The 21,149-nt window shown below is 39.5% G+C and overlaps 1 protein-coding gene across 4 annotated transcripts in view; it reads left to right on the top strand.

Annotated features, from left to right (window-relative positions):
- Window positions 1–19,721, top strand: part of camsap2b (calmodulin regulated spectrin-associated protein family, member 2b) — an 81,006-nt gene extending 61,285 nt beyond the window's left edge. For 2 of the 4 annotated variants that reach the window (XM_022664021.2, XM_022664020.2), the window contains 13 exons: window positions 4,238–4,328; window positions 5,237–5,321; window positions 5,410–5,435; window positions 6,335–6,404; window positions 7,897–8,151; window positions 8,316–10,170; window positions 12,080–12,216; window positions 13,615–13,835; window positions 14,078–14,174; window positions 14,955–15,020; window positions 16,213–16,325; window positions 16,523–16,641; window positions 18,356–19,721. In XM_022664021.2, the coding sequence (XP_022519742.2) occupies window positions 4,238–4,328; window positions 5,237–5,321; window positions 5,410–5,435; window positions 6,335–6,404; window positions 7,897–8,151; window positions 8,316–10,170; window positions 12,080–12,216; window positions 13,615–13,835; window positions 14,078–14,174; window positions 14,955–15,020; window positions 16,213–16,325; window positions 16,523–16,641; window positions 18,356–18,652 (3,432 nt within the window). In that variant the 3' untranslated portion in view covers window positions 18,653–19,721. The remainder of the gene's footprint in view (window positions 1–4,237; window positions 4,329–5,236; window positions 5,322–5,409; window positions 5,436–6,334; window positions 6,405–7,896; window positions 8,152–8,315; window positions 10,171–12,079; window positions 12,217–13,614; window positions 13,836–14,077; window positions 14,175–14,954; window positions 15,021–16,212; window positions 16,326–16,522; window positions 16,642–18,355) is intronic. The other 2 variants (XM_022664022.2, XM_022664023.2) reach the window with 1 other exon arrangement.
- Window positions 19,722–21,149: the final 1,428 nt, after the last annotated feature.

The raw sequence follows: 21,149 nt of genomic DNA, 5'->3' as shown, positions 1-21,149 counted from the left end.
GAAATGGACTTGCCCTCCTACGCTCTCCAGCAGCTTTCTGAGATCCAGTATTTCGTGCACTTTGCCCAAACTTTAAGAATGAATATGATGGGGCATGTCTTGCACCTGCAGATAAATCGCTTTTTACACCATTATCCAGGCTCAAAGTAGCTCCACACCTCAGTGGTAGAATCCAGAGAGCCCTGACATTTAAAAAAGGCATTTTAAACTTTAAAACTGCACAAGAAGTTTATTAATGGCCAATGTTTACATCCCAAAGTGTAGGTAAATCTCTGGGGCAAGCCATCTTAAATTTAATTCAACTGTTGAGCACCAAAAGTAAAACTTTTTGAGCAATATTGTCATTTGTTGTTGGTTCTTTACATTCAAATATTGACAGTAACCAGATATTTTTAGCAACAGCTGGAATTCATGCATTTTCATGAATTCAATTTAGCAATCAGCTCAACTGTCCTACCTATTCGTTTGTGCATGACGGTTGACTTATTGTGACTTTAATTAAGATGAATAAACTTCTTGTGCTTCGTTTAAATGTCAGGGCTCTCTGGATTCTACCAATGAAGCGTGGAGCTACTTTGAGCCTGAATAACAGTGTAATAAGCGATTTATCTGCAGGGGAAAACTATGCCCCGTCTCCCTCATTCTAAAAACCTGTTTGGGCAAAATGCACAACATTTCTGAATCTCAGAAAGCTGCAGGAGAATAGAGATGAGATGTTCAAAAAAGTTAAGTACTTTTTATCATGTTTTACGACACTCAAAGTCCATTTCCTTCAATAGGACAAACACCACGCTAACCAAACTTAATTTCATGCCCAAAGATAGGGAGTTGTAAAGAGGGCAGCAGATTTTAGGAGTGTAGCACCAAACCGTAAAATAAAACACTGTTTTAGACCTACCTGGATAAGAACAGCAGCTGTTCCACAATTAATGGCAAGTCTAAAAGGTTCCCCTAAGTTTAAAGCAGCCGGTGCAGGAGCACTCACTAGCAGGGACTTGGCACCAATAAAGGCTCACTGTTGCAATTCCAAAATGATTTCAAAATAGTTCTAACATGTATGCATAAGTATTCCTAAACTATCAGTATAACAGATCATTATGTACGACACGTTTTAAAGATATGTTTTGTATATAATTGAATTATTTTCAGTTCAGCTTTCGGACTGCTGCTGCTGCTGCTGCTCACACGTCTCTAATTTGATTTTAACGCAATTTATGTTAAAAACATAATCAATAGAAAAGAATAGATAGAAGCTGATCGAAGCTGTGGAGGGGTGTGTGTGTACACACCCACAGTGTAATGGTGTCAGGACGTGCTGAGAGCTCTGGTGTTCTGTGATCAGCTGGTCTGGAAGAGGCTGTGGACTGGGAGTCTGTTAGAGGGAGATGAAGGAGGAGGAAAGGTTGGGCAGAAATACTGAGCTTTTTTTGTTAGTTTTTTGTAGAAACATAGAGAAACAGTTAACAGATGTTCTCTTCCTGTTTATTACATTTTACTGTAACACTTTATTTTAAATGAAAGCTTTATTAAGATCTTTATTCAGTAAAGTCTGAATTAAACATGACTATGCATTAAGATTTGTAATTTTACACTACCACCCTGTTACATAGATTATTCAGTGATTTTCAGTCTGGAATTACTGAATTAGTAGAACCTAAAATAACTAAAATATTCGTTAACAAAGTTGCAAGCTGGTCAGATATTAGTTAAACTCTGTTTGGCAACAGATTTAATCACTGTAGGACTAATTAAGGGTTATCATACCTTAGCTTTTATGTGTCTAAATACTAGTTTAATAAATACTAGATTAATAAAACATAAAATACATATGGTATACTTTAGGTAGTATTTATTTTTTAGCATCTTATTACCTCAACAGTAAACAGTAAATCTGGCTGTATGTAGAACCCACATTATTCCAAGTGGTGCCAGTTACACAATAATGTCGTGTGATTTTACGCAAAAACTAAATCTCGAATTTGTGTTCCTTAAAAATGGTTCCCCATTGTACAAATGATTCTTTAGCAGTATGTATTTAGTTATATTAGCTCTGTGTCAACATTGTTAAAATGGCAATCTAATTGCAATATGTTCAACTATGATATATGTATATATATTTTAAAGGGCTACATTAGGAAGAAGTGATCGTTCTTGCCTTGTGTGAAATATGTTAATTGTTTCTGTGTTTAGAGAAAGAACACATTTCTATCTGAAATGTAGTGGTGTGTGTGTGTGTGTGTGAAGGAGATAAAGAGAGAGGGAGGGAGGGGTGAGGAAGATAGCAAGGAGAGAGAGGGAGGAGGGTATAAATGGAGAGAGTTAGTGAGTGTTGGATCTGCTGGCACTGAATACTTTAGTGTAGGCCAGTAAAACTACGTCTACTGAATGTTAACCAGCCGGTCTTTGTGTCTGAGGCCTGCAGAACTGAAGGAGAGGAGAGTGAATAGAGCCCCAGGAGTCATGTGCTGCTCATAGTGCATTATGCATAGTGCTTTCTTTTTTAATTTCTTGTGTTAAGTGTGTGTGTGTGTGTTAAGTGTGTGTGCGCGTGTGTGTGTGTGTAGGAAATAGATAAAGCATGCCTTCCTGAGACAGTGGCAGCTTGTACCATGGTTCTCAGTTGTGGATCATTATGTAAGAGTTTTCTGCAGTTTGGAAGAACACTGACCCCTTGTGGTAAAAGTTTAGAATTAAATTCTAAACCAACACTGTCATTAATAACCCAGTGCTCTAACCACAACACTGCAACTGCCTCCTTATAACTGGAACTGAATCATGAAGTGTTACCTCAGGATGGCATGGGAACGCCAACACCTCAGCTATGCTGTGAGGTGGTATCTTGTCAGTGTGGTTGGTCTGATAGTGGGTGTGAGGTAGATGGAGCACTCTGTTTTTGATTATATGTTTTTAATGTATGCATTTAAAGGCATTTCCACCAATAGTGGACAGGTCGGTGGGTGGTAATTAGAGCTTAGTTTGTCTGCCCGAACCCGACCTGACCCGAGGCCCGACCTGAAATCAGGTCGGTTCAGGCCGAGATTTCCCACCACATTCCTCGGGCCGGGTTGGGCCGGCCTTACAAAATAGTCGAGATGTAGGCGTCTGTTTTTTAATTATATTTTTATTTTTCTCTGGTGAGATATTCACAATGTTGCTAAGTTACCAATTATTATTGTTAACAAAAACAAACCAAATATCGAAAACTGAAAGTGAAAAAACTAATTTATTTATAATCGCTGTTTATTTGTGCCGATTCTGTCCGCGAAGCGGGAGTCAGATTCAGCAGGGAGTCGGATTCGGCACAACAACGGCAACGCGGCGGTCCGCGGTGTTAGTTGTAAGCGCTCACGCCAGCCGCAAAATACGACAGAAAACACTGAGAAACTGCAGAATTATGTATGGGATTAGAATATGAGCACGAGGAGATAAAAGAGAAACAGGAGATACAGTGTGTGAGAACCTTTACCTGTGAGTAGCTCATACACCAGAACACGCAAATCTCTCGCTCTCTCTCTCTCTGTGTCTCTCTCTCTCTGTGTCTCTCTCTCTCTCTCTCTCTCGCACGTGAATTCCTCCGCGTTTGACTTGCAGCACTGTGTTTAGCTGTTCTTAAAAATCATTTAAATTAAATAATAGTTCTATGCTTCTGTGTTACAGTGTTAATTAACATAATTCTGATTATATTTCGCTCATTCAAACAGCCCGAAAACAGACAGTCTATGGGGCAGGTCGGTTCGGGCTCGGGCTCATGAAGGCAGTTTATGGTTCGGGCTGGGTCGGATCAGATTTTTTGGGCCCAATCTAACCCCTAGTGGTAATGATGGTGACTGGCAGCATCAGGCTAGAATTGTCAATACAAACACTTAAGCAAACCCACACCCACATTCAATGCAGGAGACCCCATACACAGGTCACTGTGGTTTTCCACAGCTTCTGTGGGATGTAGGTCATAGGAAAAAAAATGTCTGTGTAATATTCCATATTGAAAAGGAGTCTTCACCATTTAGTAGTTCTCCCTTGGAAGCTTGGGTACTGCGTCTTTTCCAGTTGTCTGTAACACTGCAGTGTTAAATCTCTCTGAGGGGGGCTTGGACCTGCAGGGACAGCTGAAGCTGGACTCAGCAGTGTGGTAGTTCTCCACAGTGTTGGTCACAGTCTTGTTAGAAGCTGTTACTGTTTTCTCCTCTGCCACTGCTATCCTTTGATGTCTTTGTGTCTTGTTGTTTGTGTGTTTTAGAGTAACTACCTTGTGTTTATGGCAGAGCTGTTCTGGTGGTGTGAAGTGGTCAAACCCTCTTTTGTTCAGCCTCGAACGCTTGAAACCAAAGGTAAGTTTAGAGCACCAGTTTACAAAATGTCAAATTCAGTTTTCTCTACGCTTTTGGTCTGTGGGTGTGGATCTTTTGGAGCGTAATCTGGTAGTGTGGACTGGTCAGTTACCAGACTATATATGGCAGCTTCTTACATTAATTTTAAGCGCCACCTTAAATGATGCAGCAGCTACGTTCTGGTGCTAGTACGCCAGTGCTCCTTATAATCCAGTGCTCCTTATGTATGAATTCTACCACAGTCAGGTATTCAGGAGCAGTAAAGCCACTCCGCTGAAGTACAGAGTTATACAAGAGTTTCAGTGAACTTTTTCCAGCACTAAGCAGTACTACTCATTCAGAGGAGAGTATATCGGACTGTAGTCTGTGTGTTTACCATGTTAATACAAGCTACGTGGCATGAACCACTACCTGATAGCCCCTGGGTTACTGAAACACTCAGGGTTCCTCAGTGTAGCGCTGTAGGACGGTGTTTACTAGCACTAACTGCTGCTAACTGCGTGGTTGAAAATATTGGAAATTTAAGCTTACTGTAAACTAAACTAAAGCGATTTACTCACCCAAATAAAGAGTTTTCAGGAGAGAAATCTGTGCAGATTTATTTTTGCAACACCCCTGTTCCTTACTATTGTCATTTATAATGCGCCTTATAATCCAGTGCTCCTTATGTATTAAAATAGACCAGAAAATTGTCGTTCATTGATAGTGTGCCTTGTAGTCTGTAAAATACAGTAAAAATTCAATGTTTCCCGTTTCGGTCATTCTGGGTCAACACAAAGGATGGCACAAACGTCAGTCATTCTACACTCAGAACAGGAACAATGTATGGACTGTCCAGCATTCTGTACACCCCTTTATCAGCCTATGTTTTTTTTATATTGAGCCTCTCTGTATTCTTGTGTTTGCAGTTTCTGATCCAATCCAGTCAACAAAAATGGCTCCCATTACCAAACAAAACCTGATCCACAGACCAGCCAGCCCTGACCAACAGAGGTTCGTCTTCTATTTTATTAATGTATTTTTACAGATTTAATCATTTAGATTTTTTTTTTAATTCTGTGTTTTATTTATTTTGTTCTAGGTCTCAGCCAAACGCCACCAGCTCAAGTAAGTAATGCCAGTGGAGTCTTACTCACCATGCTGTAAAAGTAACCCAAAATGAAATAAAACATTTAATAGTATCACAATAAATGTGTTTTAGTGGTTTCTAAAAAGTGGTTTAGTTAGCTATTTGTTTTAAATTTGGGGAGCAAACACTAGAATATGTGGGCCATTCTCATTTTTACATTACATTTACAGAATTTAGCTGACACTTGCTGTAGCGCAGTATAGTCACCCAGACTGGGAATTGAACCCCAGTCTCCCACGTGATGTGATAGTTCACTAGCAGGTAGTGGTGTTATCCACACCAACCACAATATTTAAGGTGATAGACAGAACTAATTTGACTTAAGAGTTTCCCTAAAAGTTGGCCTACTTTTTTTAGAATATTCTTTTGACATTTGAAGACCTAGACAGCAAAACCATTACCAGGGTTCCAGGTTCTCCTGGACAAGGGTTGAGAACCACTGTAGGTCCCGTCACAGATTCTTGCAGTGTGGGACTAAATTCTTGTGTTAACAGCGTTTAACCAGTTAACCAGTGACTGTGGGGAAGGGACAGTATATACACATGTAGAAAATGTTTGCTTATTAAAATAAATAGTCTATATAAAAAGCTAATAATGCAGTAATTACCATGCTAAATGAATGAGTTGAAAATCAATAAGAAATTCATAATTTGCTAAGTAACCAATCACATAACCAGCACATGAACTGTGCATTGCTGTGCTAAAGAAATGGTCTTTTGACTAGATGTAGGCAGTTGACCTGTTAATTGCCAGATTTAGTAGGTCTGTTAAAGCAGGGAAATGTTGTGCAGTGGGGGAGTCACATGGACGTTATGCTATGAGGGATTACTGTGTGATTGTATAGGAATTAACACAGTGTATTTTGTTTGTATTGCAGCCGTGATAAAGAGATGCAACTCCTTGTCTTATGTGGACGGATGTGTGGGAACCTGGCCCAAAGAGAAACGGTCAGTGCCCCAGAATTCTCCTTCTGTATGTCAGTACAGTACAGTAGTATTGCTGGTATGTGTTCATGATCTAAGTTAGGATTAACTGGGTTTAGTAGAGCTGAAGATAGTGTAGTGATGTTACCTGGTTCACTGACTTCTTTTTATTGGGGTCCCAGATTTGAGTGTCATTATGAAATTTGTTTCAAAATGCAAACTTAAATTTATCTGTTTCTTAAAATCATCATAAATTATACATATGTATCTGCTAGTGCATCTCAAAAAAAATTATATAATTAAAAAGCTACTTTAAATTTTAGTAATTCAGTTCAAAATATTAATTCATATATTATATAGATGCAGTACACACAGAGTGATCTATTTAAAGCATTTATTTTGTATTATTGATTATTTTGGCTTACAACCAGTGAAAATAAAAATAAAAAAATCAGTGCCTCCGAAAATTACAATATTATATACAGTAAGACCAATTGGTATTTTTGGCAGTGTGAGCAGTATACCAAGTCCTGCTGGAAAATGAAATCTGCATCTCCATAAATAAAAGCTGTCAGCAGAGGGAAGCATGAAGTGCTGTAAGATTTTGTGGGAAAACAAAACTGCACTGACTTTAGACTTGATAATAAAACACAGTGGATCAACACCAGCAGATGATCAGCATGTCTCTCCAAACCATCACTGATTGGTGGAAACTTCACACTAGACCTCAAGCAGTTTGAACTGTGTCTCCCCCACTCTTCCTCCAGACTCTGTACACTGATCCACAGTGTTATTTTATCAAGTCCAAAGTCAGTTTAGTGTTTTCCTTAAAAATAAGAAAAGATAAGATCAGATAAGACGATCCTTTATTAATTCCTCAATAGGGAAATTTACAATGTTACAGCAGTACAGAGGAAATTACAAATAAAAAACAGGTCAGGAAAAATATAAACAAATAATAATAAAACTATGTATACAATCATAGGAAATATATAAAGATACTTAAAATTATATATCTTTATATATTTCCTATGATTGTATACATTAAAAAATATATACTATACTATATACTACCAAATCTAGTGCATAGAGATATGATTATCACTTCTTCACTTCTTTTATAGAGATGCGGATTTCATTTTCCAGCAGGCCAAAGGTACCAATTGGTCTTATATAATATAAAAATTTTCTGAAATACTGATTTATAAAAATAAATAAATGCTTAAATAGATCACTCTGTGTGTAAAACCTCTATATAATACGAGTTTCACATTCTGAACTAAATTACTGAAAATAGTACCTTTGCATTGATATTCAAATTTTTTGAGATGCATAAGTATATGTACCTGTTATTATTTTATATTATTATATTCAATATATACATAATATGTTCAAAGTATTGATATATGTAGAAAAAATCATATAAAAGAACTTGCCTAAAAATACTTTACTAGAAATTATCTGCATAGCTTTAACATCAGATTAAATAATGAATTCACTCCTCTCTCCACCACAGGTCTTCAGCACATGGTATCTCTTTTGAAATTCCATTTGATGATCCTGTGGCTTGCCCATCAGGTCGTGGGTTGAGTCGGTCTGCAAGCACAGAAGGCTTAGGGTTTAAAGTTCACCATTCTGCAAAAGGGATGCGCAGGAACCTTTCCTTCCAGCCTGTTAATGGGAGCACTCACACTCCATTACGAGAGGAAGAGGACAACAGAGCAGTGTTAAACCCTGGGTCCAGTAGATCTCGTGTTAAAACTGACTCTAGGTATTTCTATATTACTATATTTTTAGCATAGTTGGTATCTGACTGCAATGAAGTTGGCTGGATTTGGCTCTTTTGAAAGAGCTAAATTATGGGTAGGTTTAAAGCTGTTACATGCTATCATTAAATCTGATGTGGTCTAAAATAATTTTCTGCTTCTTCTGTAGGTACTCTAATGGTGTACTTCCAGAGGACCACAGTCCCCAGCCTCTAACTCCCACTATGGAGGAGGCTCTGAAGATCATTCATGACTCTGAGCGTCCCCACAGCAGCCTACACCCCCCTGGTGGGGACAATGCCTTCTTCCTGCATAGCCAAGACCCTTGTGATCAGGGTGCTGCTGACTCGAACTCCAACCAGCACGACCCTGAGCCTGACAGCCTGTCTAAAGCTCGGGCTGACGATGCAGAGCAGAACTCCACATCCACAGAAATAGACACAGGAATTCATGTGCGCACAGAGGACATTCAGGATGGACAGGATGAAGACTCATCCTTGAAGGACTACTCTGACATGGACCAAGATTACGAGGCCCGGTCGTGTCCGTTACCAGACACGGGTGGCGGTTTTAGCCCTGTACCGAGCCTTCTGGGTGCACGATCTCTGGCCACAAGCTCCGCCTCCTCTATTGGTTCTGCCTCTGCTGTGCGCATGACTAGCTTTGCTGAGCAGAAGTTCCGCAAGCTCAACTATGGGGATGGCAGAAGCGGCGGGAACACTCCTGACAGCGAAGTAGGCACCACACCCAGTACGGCATTGCTAAGGTCCATTACTCCTGATGCAAGAAGTCCTGGTCGTGTCACCTCACCCCGTGACCCATCCAGCATACTGGTGTCAGAAATGGTGCAACTGAAGATGAAGCTAGAGGAGAAGCGCCGAGCCATTGAGGCCCAGAAGAAGAAAGTGGAAGCAGCCTTTACTCGCCACCGCCAACGGATGGGCCGTACAGCCTTCCTCAATGTTGTCCGCCGCAAAGGCGCCACGTCGCCTTCAGGGGGCGATGGTGGAAGTGGTGGAAGTCCTGACCAAGGTGGGAGGAAAAACACTGAATCACACGTTTTAAAAGAGGACCCGAGCAGCTCAAGACTAGAGAGGTGCAAGCCGGACGGGGCGCCTCTGAGGTCGACCCCAGATGAAGGAGGAGCTGCAGAAGTGGCGGATTTATCGGAATACACGCGTTCCATTGAACGGCTCAATACGTCTCTAAGTTTCTTGCAGACGGAGATGCAGAGACTGGCACAGCAGCAGGAGCGAATCATGCACCTCCGTGAGCAGCAGAGCTGGGTGATCTCGCCTCCGCACACGCACCCACAAACACAAATGCAGCCATCCCCACGAAAACACCCCTTACGGAGCAGCAGTGTCGTGGGACGTGGATCTGTGGGGTCCCTTTCCCCAAACCTGTCCTCCACCGGGTCACCCCGGGCCGCCCAGCGCTCCCCTGCTCCCATTAAACGAAAGTCTGCCTCGTTCCACGCCCGGACGCCCCGTACCCCCCGGCCCAATGAGCTGAAGGTCACGCCGTTTAGTCGGATGCTGAACACGCCGCAGTCGGTAGACAGTCTTCCCAGGCTGCGGCGCTTCTCCCCGAGCCAAACACAAACCAGATCATTCGCTTACCTCGGACACGACGAGGGTCCTGCAAAGGAGGACCGCACAAATAAAGAAAAGAAAGCTACTCTGGAGACTAAAGACCCTGAAGCAAACCCAGACACAGACAAGACTGCTAATGGTGCTCTAGAGAAAGAGGGGGAGGTGAAGGAGATGACAGAGGCAGGGTCAGCTGAAAAAGCCAGACCTGTTAAAGTGACAGCGCTGTCGCAGGTTCAGTCTCAGCCAGCAGCAGAGAGTTTGGTAGTCCCAGCTGTGACGGACTCAGAGGTGGCTGAGGTCCCGGGTAAGAAGGATCTGATCGAGGTGCCTCTTTCTGTGCTAAAGCCGTCAGACGTCGGGAAAGTGCCTGAGAGTGGGATGGACCTGGTGGACCCAGATCAGAACATGTGTTGTGGGTTCTTCTACAGGGTAAGATTCTGATCTCACTTTTCAGCCCATTTTATTGCTCAAGAATGTGCATGATGGACCAGAGCAGTTTCCACATAGTTAGATCTGAGTGTGGATTATTTTTATCTGTTAATTTTAGATTTAGATTATTGGGAAATAATAAATATGTTCTTAATTGTCCAGATTTTTACAGTCTGATTGTTATAAATTAGAAATCACATGGAAAAACATGAAACATAAAATAAGCAGATATACATTTAAAGTTACAGAAGTCATGATTGGAAACCTGTATCCACCAGTCACATCTGTATATTTAAGGGGTTAAAATATGATTTAAGCTAGGAAAGAAGTTTTACAATTATTCCTGCCAATTTTGATTTGTGGTAAGCAAATTTAGATATCCAGTATCTTGAAAGATAAATACACTCAGAAGATGAATAGATATTATTACAATGGGTAGGGCTGTGCCATGTGATCAAAATATATCCCAATATACAGTTCTTCATACCTTGATAACAATATACTGCATATCGCAGTTCTCTATTAACTAAGCATTTTTTATAAACTAACCACACAAAATACCTGTTTATTATTAAAAACTGAAGTATGTTTTCCAATTTTACTAAATGTCTTGTTTTATTGAGGAACTGTGTGCAAATTGTTAATTAAACATAAAATATAAAGTACTTACATACTTTTCACTTTTTAGAGTCAACAGCAAACAAAGAGTTAAAAAACATTTATATCAATGTTACTCAATCCTGCTAATGTTGCCCTCTACTTCCCCTCTACAGCTCCTGTACTTCTCTACTTTAACTCGCCCCTTTAACAGGACTTATTAATGAGCTGATTAGTTGATAAGGTGTTCAGATCATGGGTGCAGGATAAAGACTGAGAAATAATGTGCGTTATGTGAAACAATGTGTTTTAATTTTAAATTAAAATACGTGATGGGAAGTGTCCCAATTTCCATCTCAACACCTTAAACACTTATTTATTTACTCACTATTTGGCAACGTTTTTGAAGTGTACACTTTAAACAAGACAGTAGGGTGTGGCTTAATTGGAGCAGACATCAAGCTAACACTTAGCAGTAGTTGCTGGTTAAAACCCGCTGTTTGAGTTTGGACTGAGCTTTATTATGGTTCTTTAGGAGTTTATTAAAGTGATGTTTTTACTCTCCCTGCTTTTAACCTGTAGTTTATAGCAGTACTTTCCTGAAAGGGCAGTAGATGGTGCTAACAGTTAAGAAACTCTACAGATCAGAAGTGCAGGATCCTAAACACAGATGCATATCTTCACATGCCTGTGGATGAGTAAATGTTGATGTAGTGTAGATCCAGTTGCTCTGGTCTGTATGGAATAAAACCTGCAGCCGCACTGACCCTTTTGTGGATAATTCTGAAAGAGTTTCCAGACCTTTGTGGGCTTGGATTTGAAAGTAGACGAACACAAAGGTTCAAAAAAGCAACTTATGAATGAGATATGAATGAGTGAGTGTATTAGAGTGTACTGCTTAATTAATGCAATCAGTGCAGTGTATTCATCTCTTTTTCACTGATACTTGAATAAGAACATGTTAGAACCTGTGTGTGTGTGTCTGTGCTTTGTCTTTCTGTGTTTGTGTTTTTAACTGATGTATTTGCGATTGTTTAAATGAGTGTTTTGACCCATTTGGGGAAATGTGTTTGTACCTCAGTTAGTTTAATTAAAGTTTAAAACTTTCTGTTCTTTGATTAAGGGTTGAGTATTTGTGTGTGTGTGTCCCCTGTGTGTGTTTTGACTCATGCATGTATTTATTTATTGTGTGTGTGTGTGTGTGTGTTGGCACTTCTTTTTGAAGACTGTCTTTAGATCTTTGAGTTAATTAAAGCTGGTGTATTGGGTTTATGTGCAGTTTTGATCTTGTGTGCTCTTTATTTATGTTCAGGATGATCAGAAAGGTGAGGAAGACATCGCGCAGAAGAGGGCGGCTCTGCTGGAGAAGCGGTTAAGAAGAGAGAAAGAGTCACAGATGAAAAAACAACAGCATGAGCAAGAGACAGAGCAGAAGAAGGAAGTGGCAAGGTTAGTTCTATACAGTTAAAAACCAATTGATCTAGAGGTTTTAACACACTTTTCTTTTATAACTGTAATTCTTTTAAAGAGGTGCAGTGAAAAAAAAAGTTTTAACAGTAGACAAGAATTTGGATCAACCATGCTTACTGAATTACTGGCACTGAAAATGCAAAAAACCTTGGTATTTTTCTAGATTCTGATGCTTTCACTGTATATCACAGTATTTTTATTTTTGTTTATTTATAGTTTTTGCATGACTAGGCTTTTATATAGGTTTGCGAGTTACTGTATTGTTAGGAGTACATATAATATAAAACACTAAGGCTTTAAGTCACAGCTTTGAATGGTATAGGTTTTACTTTGGCCCACAAAATTACACTTCATTAGCAGAAAAACAGCTAAAGAATGCAAACAATAGACCTTAAAAAGAGTTACACTAACAACTTTAACATGGCTTCCTTTTTAAAATGTATTTTATTAAATAGTCCCATAAACACTATAAACAAATCTAAAATACCCAATGTGTTATTATTCAAAGAGATCTTACTTAAAAGATCTATTGCACAATTAAGACATTTTTCAAATGTTTAAAATGAATTTACAATATGTTATTATAAAAGTCATTAAAGGCATTACAGTATTTAAATCAGCCACAATTCTCTTTTTTCTCCAGTAAACAAATAATTTCAGTTCAGTGTGCCATTAAAATGATCCTTTATGCTACAGTTTTAATATATTTAAAAGGGTGATGGTTACTGCTCTTAAGGTTTTTTCCACCTTTTATCCAGAAATTTAGGGAGTTTTATCACTTGTGCTTAAAAAATGATTTTGTGCTCAGGACTGATTCTGGGCTCGTCTGGGGAATGAGTGCAAAATTTTCAGAGGTGTGGAGCGATTTCGTAATTCCATTCGTCTCTTTTCTGAGTGAATAATTGCAAAAGCTTTGGTAAATTGCTGTGATTTTTTATTTTACTCCAATAAAAACACTCATACATTGAAGAAAGTGCTTTTCTTATTTTTTTTCCAGGCAAGACAAGCGTTTGTCTCCCATTACTCCGGTATACCGCCCAGCACTACTCTCAAATTTGGGTTTACTGAGTAATACACAAAAACATGCTACAAGAACTTGATAGTTGTAATGAATCTTTATCTAATAATAAGTTATAATAAACTGGGGTAGAAAGATGTTTTAGTAGCCTGTCAGGCTTCTCTACATACGTCTGAATTTAGGATGAGATTGAGACAGTTGGGTATGAAGGTGTACAGGTGGTGTCCTGGTGTCCTGCAGCATGTTTACCCACAGATGTTGCAGCTGGTAGATATATTAATGGTGCGTTAGTCTTTATTGTTAATGAATGTCACATAAACACACACAAAATTAGTTTCTTGCTGGGCAATCTGTTTAAGGTTGAAAGCAGAGGAGGAATGTCAAAAGAAAGAGGATGAGAAGGCGAGACGAGAGTTTATCAAAAACGAGTACTTGAGGAAAAAGCAGCTGAAACTAATGGAGGACATGGACAGTGTCATCAGGCCCCGCACTCCAAGCATCAAGCAGAAAAAGCCCCGGCCCAAGTCTATGCATAGAGACATCATGGAGTCTCCCAAACCACCTGCACGGTCAAGCACAGGTACCACAGTTACTCAGTGAACTCTACACTCAAAAAACCAACACGAACACCCAGCACAGAACTAAAAAGAGGAGTCAAACTAAAATATCCACTCAATCACTCGACTCCTGCATGTATTTAAACTTTAAAAGCCTGTGCAAACTTAGGCTTATCTTCCAATTCTTTTATTTGTAGTCTGTGTAAACAAGTTTTAAATGTTTTTTGTTTGTATTCATGTTTACGCTGCCCTGTTTCCTCTCCAGGGTCTCGACCTCGTGGATTCTCTGTCTCTAGCATATCACTTGCCTCACTTAACCTGGCAGATAACGAGAGTGTCCAATCAGACAAGAGGACTTCCAGGTGAGTGTGCCTGTCCTGCTGTTGACTTAAAGATGCACTAAACCCCCTGATTTTTGCTGACTCCACCCTCAACTCAATCGTAAAAAAAGGAAGGGGTGTTTTGGGAGGTGCACTGGGTGATGTATGGGTTTAGGGCGGGGCAGGAGGGAGAGCTGATTGGCTGAGCTGCATCTGCAGCAGTGTGCCTCTGATAGTGGTGAGATGCAGATGGTTGGATGTCAGCGGGGGGGGGGTATTATTGATTGACAGATTTGCATGTTGTGATGTGTCTGCGTACCAAAGTACCCAAAAACATTGTTCACACCAGGAATTCATTCCAGGTATTAATAAAAAAATACAGTTTAGGGTTAAGTTATATGTATAATAAAATTATAAACATGTACAAATATGGACATGCTTTTTTTAAAATTAGCTGTTTTGTATATGCTCCTATTTGTCTGCTCCAAATTATATTTTATTGTACTATTTTGTACAACATGTTTTGACATGGTATAAGTCTGTTCTGTTTCAGTCTATATTTGTTACAGGATCAGATCCGGTTTATTCTTTTTCTGCTCTGTGATTTTTGAATCATCATTTTGTGCTGATAGCTGCCCAATACAAATATCCCATTAATACTTCACACCTCAGAGAGAGGATGGACGGATTTTGTCACTCCTTTAACTTCCTGACTGCTATAACTGTCCTCTCTCATTTCTTGTCTGACATATTTCTCCTCTGTCACTCCTTGTCTGATGCTCCTGCCTGGTGTCTCCTCCGCTCTCCTGCATGCTGCGGCAGACGCAGTAAACTGTCGCCAGGCAGTCTGTGTTTCTTTTTAACTTCTCCTAAAGGCGGGAAGGTCAGGTTAGTTTCCGCCAGGTCGGACCAGATCACCCCATCACTGCCGGTTTAGCTGGATACTGCTAGTAACTGAATATTTAGTTTTTAGTTTTAGAATAAATGCAATAAAGTCCTTCATCCATCATAAAAACTGCTCACATAAATCACACATTTTCTCTGTTTAAAATGCAGTTAAAGTTCCTCATTACTGCTTCTAATTGTACGTTTATAATCGAAATAAATCATAATAATGCAGTATTAGTTGTCCTACCAGCACGGCTACTGCTACAATCTCAGGGGTGTAGGAATAACAGAAAAATGCTGTGCATAAAACCAGGTCATTTAAATACACCACCTTAAAATACATATGATCAGGATATAGCTTTAGGGGTGAAATACCACCCAAACAAGCCTAAAATAGCCTGTACTGAATAAATAAATATGAGATCACGATATTAGGTTTTTTTTTTTCTTCTAAGAACTGTACAGTGTATTCTGTAGTATGATTCCAGGGCTGATTCGCCAGACTAAATGTTCAGTACACAGTGTAACACGCACCTCAACCTTGGTTCTGAACCAGATCCACTCTTTATATTGTGTTAATACCGTATTACACTAACTGTAACACTGAGACTAAATGATGGAAAACAAATAATACGGTAAAGAAAAAAACACTGATGCTCTTAATGGAAAATTGGTGTACAGCAAAAAAAATATGATTGTCTCTAATAAATTATACTGAGCAGGCGGCATCTAGTTACACAGAGGGGTGCTCTCTGCTGCAGCCTGTTAAAAGCTAAAGATAATGCAGTACGTAAGGAATACTACAATAAATATTTTAATATATATGTACATGCATAAACACCCGGTGAATCATAATCAGTTCATAATTGGAGAAACAATCTGCTTCCAAATATATATAATCTGTGTTCATATCGGGTCATTCATGCTTTGTTGAATTGTTTTGTAGAGCTGTAATATGCTAATACCATGCTTGTTTTTCATGCTTTTCAGTCAGCGGCTTCTCTTCCATGCTAACTTTAGCTGAGCTGGTGAATGTGTGGTTGTGTTTCTGGCTGTAGTTGATCTTAAATTGCCTTTCGTTTTATGATTTGCTTCCACAGCGCACACTCCATACATCTGTGTACAAAATAATCAGTGCTGTATTTACCTTTTAACTGTGTGTGTGTGTGTGTGTGTGTGTGTGTGTCCACAGACCAGAGTCAGCAGAAGGTCAGTTGTCACCGTGTCCATCAGTAAGTAGGAATGGGGAAAACTGGGAGAACGAATCCACGACCTCATCAGCAGCGTCCAACACAGAATACACAGGTACACCAAACTTGCCATCCATTACAGGCTGCTATTCACACATGTAGAGGATTTTAATTTTGATGAATTAACACATCTTTTTAAAATGTAAGTGTTGATGAATTTTATATTCATTCTAAATAAATGATTGTTTAAATTAAAATGTAATACATTGTTTTATAGTTCACTGATGGTTTAATAAACCTCCTCTTACATAGGGCCAAAACTTTATAAGGAGCCCAGTGCCAAGTCCAACAAGTACATCATCCAAAACGCTCTGGCCCATTGCTGTCTGGCAGGCAAGGTCAACGAGGGACAAAAGAAAAAGATACTGGAGGTGAGGAACTAACCCCTGAGCCCTGCTCTTCAGTTAAATAAATGATCACACTGAGTATAAAGATGCTCATAGTCATGATTTGCTTGTTCCACAGTCTAAAACTCAAAATAAACAGATCACATTTCATTATTAATCCGTGCAGAACCTCCACCACTGGAGCTCATGGTCCTTGTAGTAGCGTAATATCCAGAAGTGTTATAATAAAGTACAAATACTTTGTTTCTTTACTTAAGTAGAAGTAGATTATCTGAACTTTTTACTCCTTACATTTTAAAAATAGCCTCATTGCCCATTTTATTTCAGCTCGTTTTCAGTCCGGCTTCTCATCGTTCAATTAATTCCCTATCCAGATAAATCTCAACTGAGATGTATTTAATATATTTACATTCTACTGAAATACATTTATTTTCAATGATCACATATGCAGCTAAACAGGGAGCCCAGTGCCTCCCAAATTAATCAACATTAACATTTTAATAGAACATTATGGTCATATTATGGCTTTTAGTAAAATGTGTTTTAGGGAGGGGGGGGGGGGGGGGGTAGTGCACTATTGGACAGTATGTAGTTTAGGGTTGGGCGGTATTGAAGTTGTTCATACCGTCATACCATCGTCAGATTATATGGTGGTATACGGTATTACCGGTGGGGAGGGGGGTGTATTTTTTAATGTATATTATTTTATTTTTGTACCTGTGTGTGCACTATTTCGTTTTTATATTTTAGAATTCGTTAAATTATATTTCCTTAGCATTTTGAGCTTAGTTTAGTTAGTTATTTTCCTATTTCATATCTATTTTTCTGTTTTTACTAAATGCTGTTATTAGCTTCTTAGCTTCTAGCTTGTTGCTGCCTTCTATCTTTTTTAGCATACAGAAATACTCACTAGTATTTTCAATGAATGTTGATTTATTAATTTAATAGTTGTATCTAACTTTTTTAAGCCAGACAGGAACTGTGTGATTTTTTTAATCGGGTGCAGAGAGCTCATCTGCATGTTTGAATAGTTTGTCCTGTAGGAAAATGCACATGATTTATATGCTGACACTGTAGCCTGACTGGCAAGCTGAGAGAAGAAGCGCCAAATTCTGGCAAACCGAGCACCCATTAATCCGCCTGCAGAGCTTTAAACGCGCGGATGAGCTCGTGTTCAGGCAGACAATCTAAACTCTAGCATACAGAACTATATTATTATTGTTATTAATTTTCAGCAGGATACTTAGATTTTTATTTCTCTGCCCAGACCGACCCGGCCCGAGGAAAGTAATAGAAAATATCGGGTCGAGTCCAGGCTCCAGGAAATAGTCTGTGATGTCATCTAATTTTTAATACTATTTTTATTTTATATAAAGCTATGGCCTGATAATCACCATATAGCTAAGTAACAAAGTATTACTGTTAACGAAAACGAACGAAATAACGAAAACTGAAAGTGTAAGTTCTCCTTAACTGAGACTAATAAAAACAGTAGTTAAAAAAAAAAAAAAAAATAACTGAAGGTTTGGCACGTCACGTAGTTAATATACCGTCACTATTTTACAATACCGTCACCATATTTAAATACCATGGTATACCAAAATACCCTGTAGTTTGAGGTAAGAAAACTTTGGCAGCCGTTATTTCTTTGCATTGAGTGCATCACGTTCACATGAGACAGACTAATTGAACTGACTGAAAATTAAATATGACTTTCCCCCTCGCTTTTTTTTTCTAGGAAATGGAGAAGACTGAATCCAACAACTTCCTGATCCTGTTCCGGGATGCGGGTTGCCAGTTCCGCGCAATTTACACATACTACCCAGAGACACAGGAGATCAGCAAGTTGGCGGGCATCGGCCCAAAATCCATCACGCCCAAGATGATCGAGAACCTGTACAAATACAGCTCAGATAAAAAGCAGTTCTGCCACATCCCTGCCAAGACCATGTCCGCCAGCATCGACGCCATCACTATTTACGGCCACCTCTGGCAGACCAAGAAACAGAGCACGCCCAAAAAACTGCTCAAATGAGCCCAGCGGAGAGCAACCAAACACTAACTACACACCTCACTGGAGTTCCAACCATGATTTCAGACACTTTTGCATCATCACCGTTTAGCGTGTTCCTCAAAGAGTGATGGGAAGTTTTGGCATTGCGGTAGAACTTCTGATTTTACGCACAGCTTGTATGTCAAGATCCAAGGACGGATTAAAGTCTGTGTCATGCAGCGAGCATAACATCAATATTAGCTGGTAGCACTCATGGTGTAGGCTATCTGCATGTGGTGTGTGAGGGTGCGTGTGTGTAAGCGTGCATGTGCGAGCGTGCCAAATTTAAGGGTTGTAGCATTTATTCCTGAGAAAGCAGCGTATGTTGCTCAGCTGTGTTGTTCTTATTTTGAACACGTTAAACTTTCGTGGCCTTACGCTTGCCTTGTTTCAGCATTCTTGCCTGCTTTTTCTGCTCAACAGTACACTATTGGGTTTCGTGAACAAGCCATTTACTTGTTTAGGGCTAAATAAGGTATGTATAGCTGTGTGTGTGTGCGTGCTAGCGTGTGAAAGAGACTAAAGAATATTTGCCTTCACACTGGCAGGTGACAAGTCTCTCACGTCAACCCATGTCTGTGTCCAGTGTCTGTGTTCGAAGGTGCACATGGTGTTGTGCGTGGGTCTGTATCTAGTAAGCTACCTATCGATTAGCCAGCCCACCAGAGACACCACAAATACCACACTGCTTTATTCTACACTTTCCTAGAGCTTCAGAACCGAGCCATTTCTCTTGGTTAGGATATTCTGGTGTGTGTTTGCCTCTACAGAACAGCAGAAGTATGCATGTTTGGTGGCATTGGGTTTTAAATTTAGCTTTTTTTAACCAAAGACGCAGCTCACATATACATGTAAAAATTAATTTTGTGTACAGTTGACAGACCTAAATCCACCTCTACTAAAAGATTTTTGAATAAATGCGTAAATCTTCGTCAATGCATTCAGCACTGAGAATAACTCAAAGAAATGTAATTCTAAAACAAACTTTGAGTTTAACAGACGCATGACTGGCACTCAAAAAAGCCGCAAAAGAAATAAAGAAGCAGTTTCAATGCAAGCAATGCAAGCAACAAAAAAAGCTCAAGATGTTACAGATAAATATCAAAGCCGACACACACATACTCACACACACCCACACACACACCAATGGGACATATTGGTGTTTTAATAAATACAATTATTACTGTTTTAATAACTAAAGTAAATTTCAAGTACTAAATTTAATTAATCCAATTCATATTAGTACTGTGAAAGTGTCAAAAATGTGGCGGGCGGGCGCGGGATTAAAACAAGCAATTTTTGGTGGAAGCGGGCGGTAATGGGACTAAAACAAGCGGGAGCCTTCTCACCATGTTCAGAACCACACCTTTAATTATAGAAACAAAACGCTGGTCAGAACCAAAAGTTCAGAGAGTAGAAGTCTCGTTGCTTGCTAGTGTGAACGCACTGTTAAACAGGGCACGGTCAATATGCAGTCGTGGGTTAGGCCTAATCTGGGTCAGAGACATCTCATCATGAAGTTTACAGTTTCCAAAGCTGCGTTAACATTATAGAGAAGGCCTCCGGTTTGTCTCATAAGGGTTAACTACTCTCACTCTGTCATCTTGTTTTTTACACCTATATAATAGTGCTTTAATACTAATATAGACTGTCTATTATTATCCCAACTGGAAACAGATTGGGTAAGAAAAAAAAGAAAAAAGGCCGTTCTGAAGGACCTGTATCAGAACCACTGCTATATAGAACTACATTATGACCCAGTACTATATAAAATCCACTGATGGAATAACCTGGTCTATATTCAGTATATTCAGGTAGCCAGCTGACCTCATTCTTTCAGCACATACTGTTGCTGAACCTAAACCTGCAGACCAACTGCAGCACCAACCCCACATCATTTACTTACTCAAATCCAGGTGTGTGATGTTATATTGCGCATGAAGTTCAACAATAGCCAGAATGCTCATTGCTAGATGAGGTGAATTATGGGAGTTGTAGGGAGTGATAGTGGGTACAGATGGATGGGGCGTTCCATTTCTGAAGTTGTCGAGGTATTTAACATTTCTTAATTTGCAGTCTGACATCTGTACCAGGAATACACTGTAGAAGGCTTATATTACCACCCACAGTAGACAGCACTGTGCAGTGAGTGGTAATGATTGTAAACGGTGGTGTCTGGCTAGAGTTGTCCATGTAAACAGACAAGCGACACAATTACATCTATATGCAGAACAGTAGACCCTGCCCACACACCCCACAGCTCAATGCAGTGTTCTGTAGTTTCCATGGGACATGACAAAAGTCATTGGACACCATACAAACCATAAGTTCCTGTCCTGTGATTAGTGGCATATTAATTAGTATGTATATGCAGTGTATTTCAGGGTGAAAGTTTAAGATAAGATAATCTTTAATAGTTCACACTGGGAAAATTTCACATAGCAAGACACTCAGTATAAAAATAGTATATACATAAACT

This window comes from Astyanax mexicanus, chromosome 4 (assembly GCF_023375975.1).
Source record: "Astyanax mexicanus isolate ESR-SI-001 chromosome 4, AstMex3_surface, whole genome shotgun sequence".
In the NCBI taxonomy this organism is placed as follows: Eukaryota; Metazoa; Chordata; class Actinopteri; order Characiformes; family Acestrorhamphidae; genus Astyanax; species Astyanax mexicanus.
This window is presented reverse-complemented; position numbering and strand designations above follow the sequence as displayed.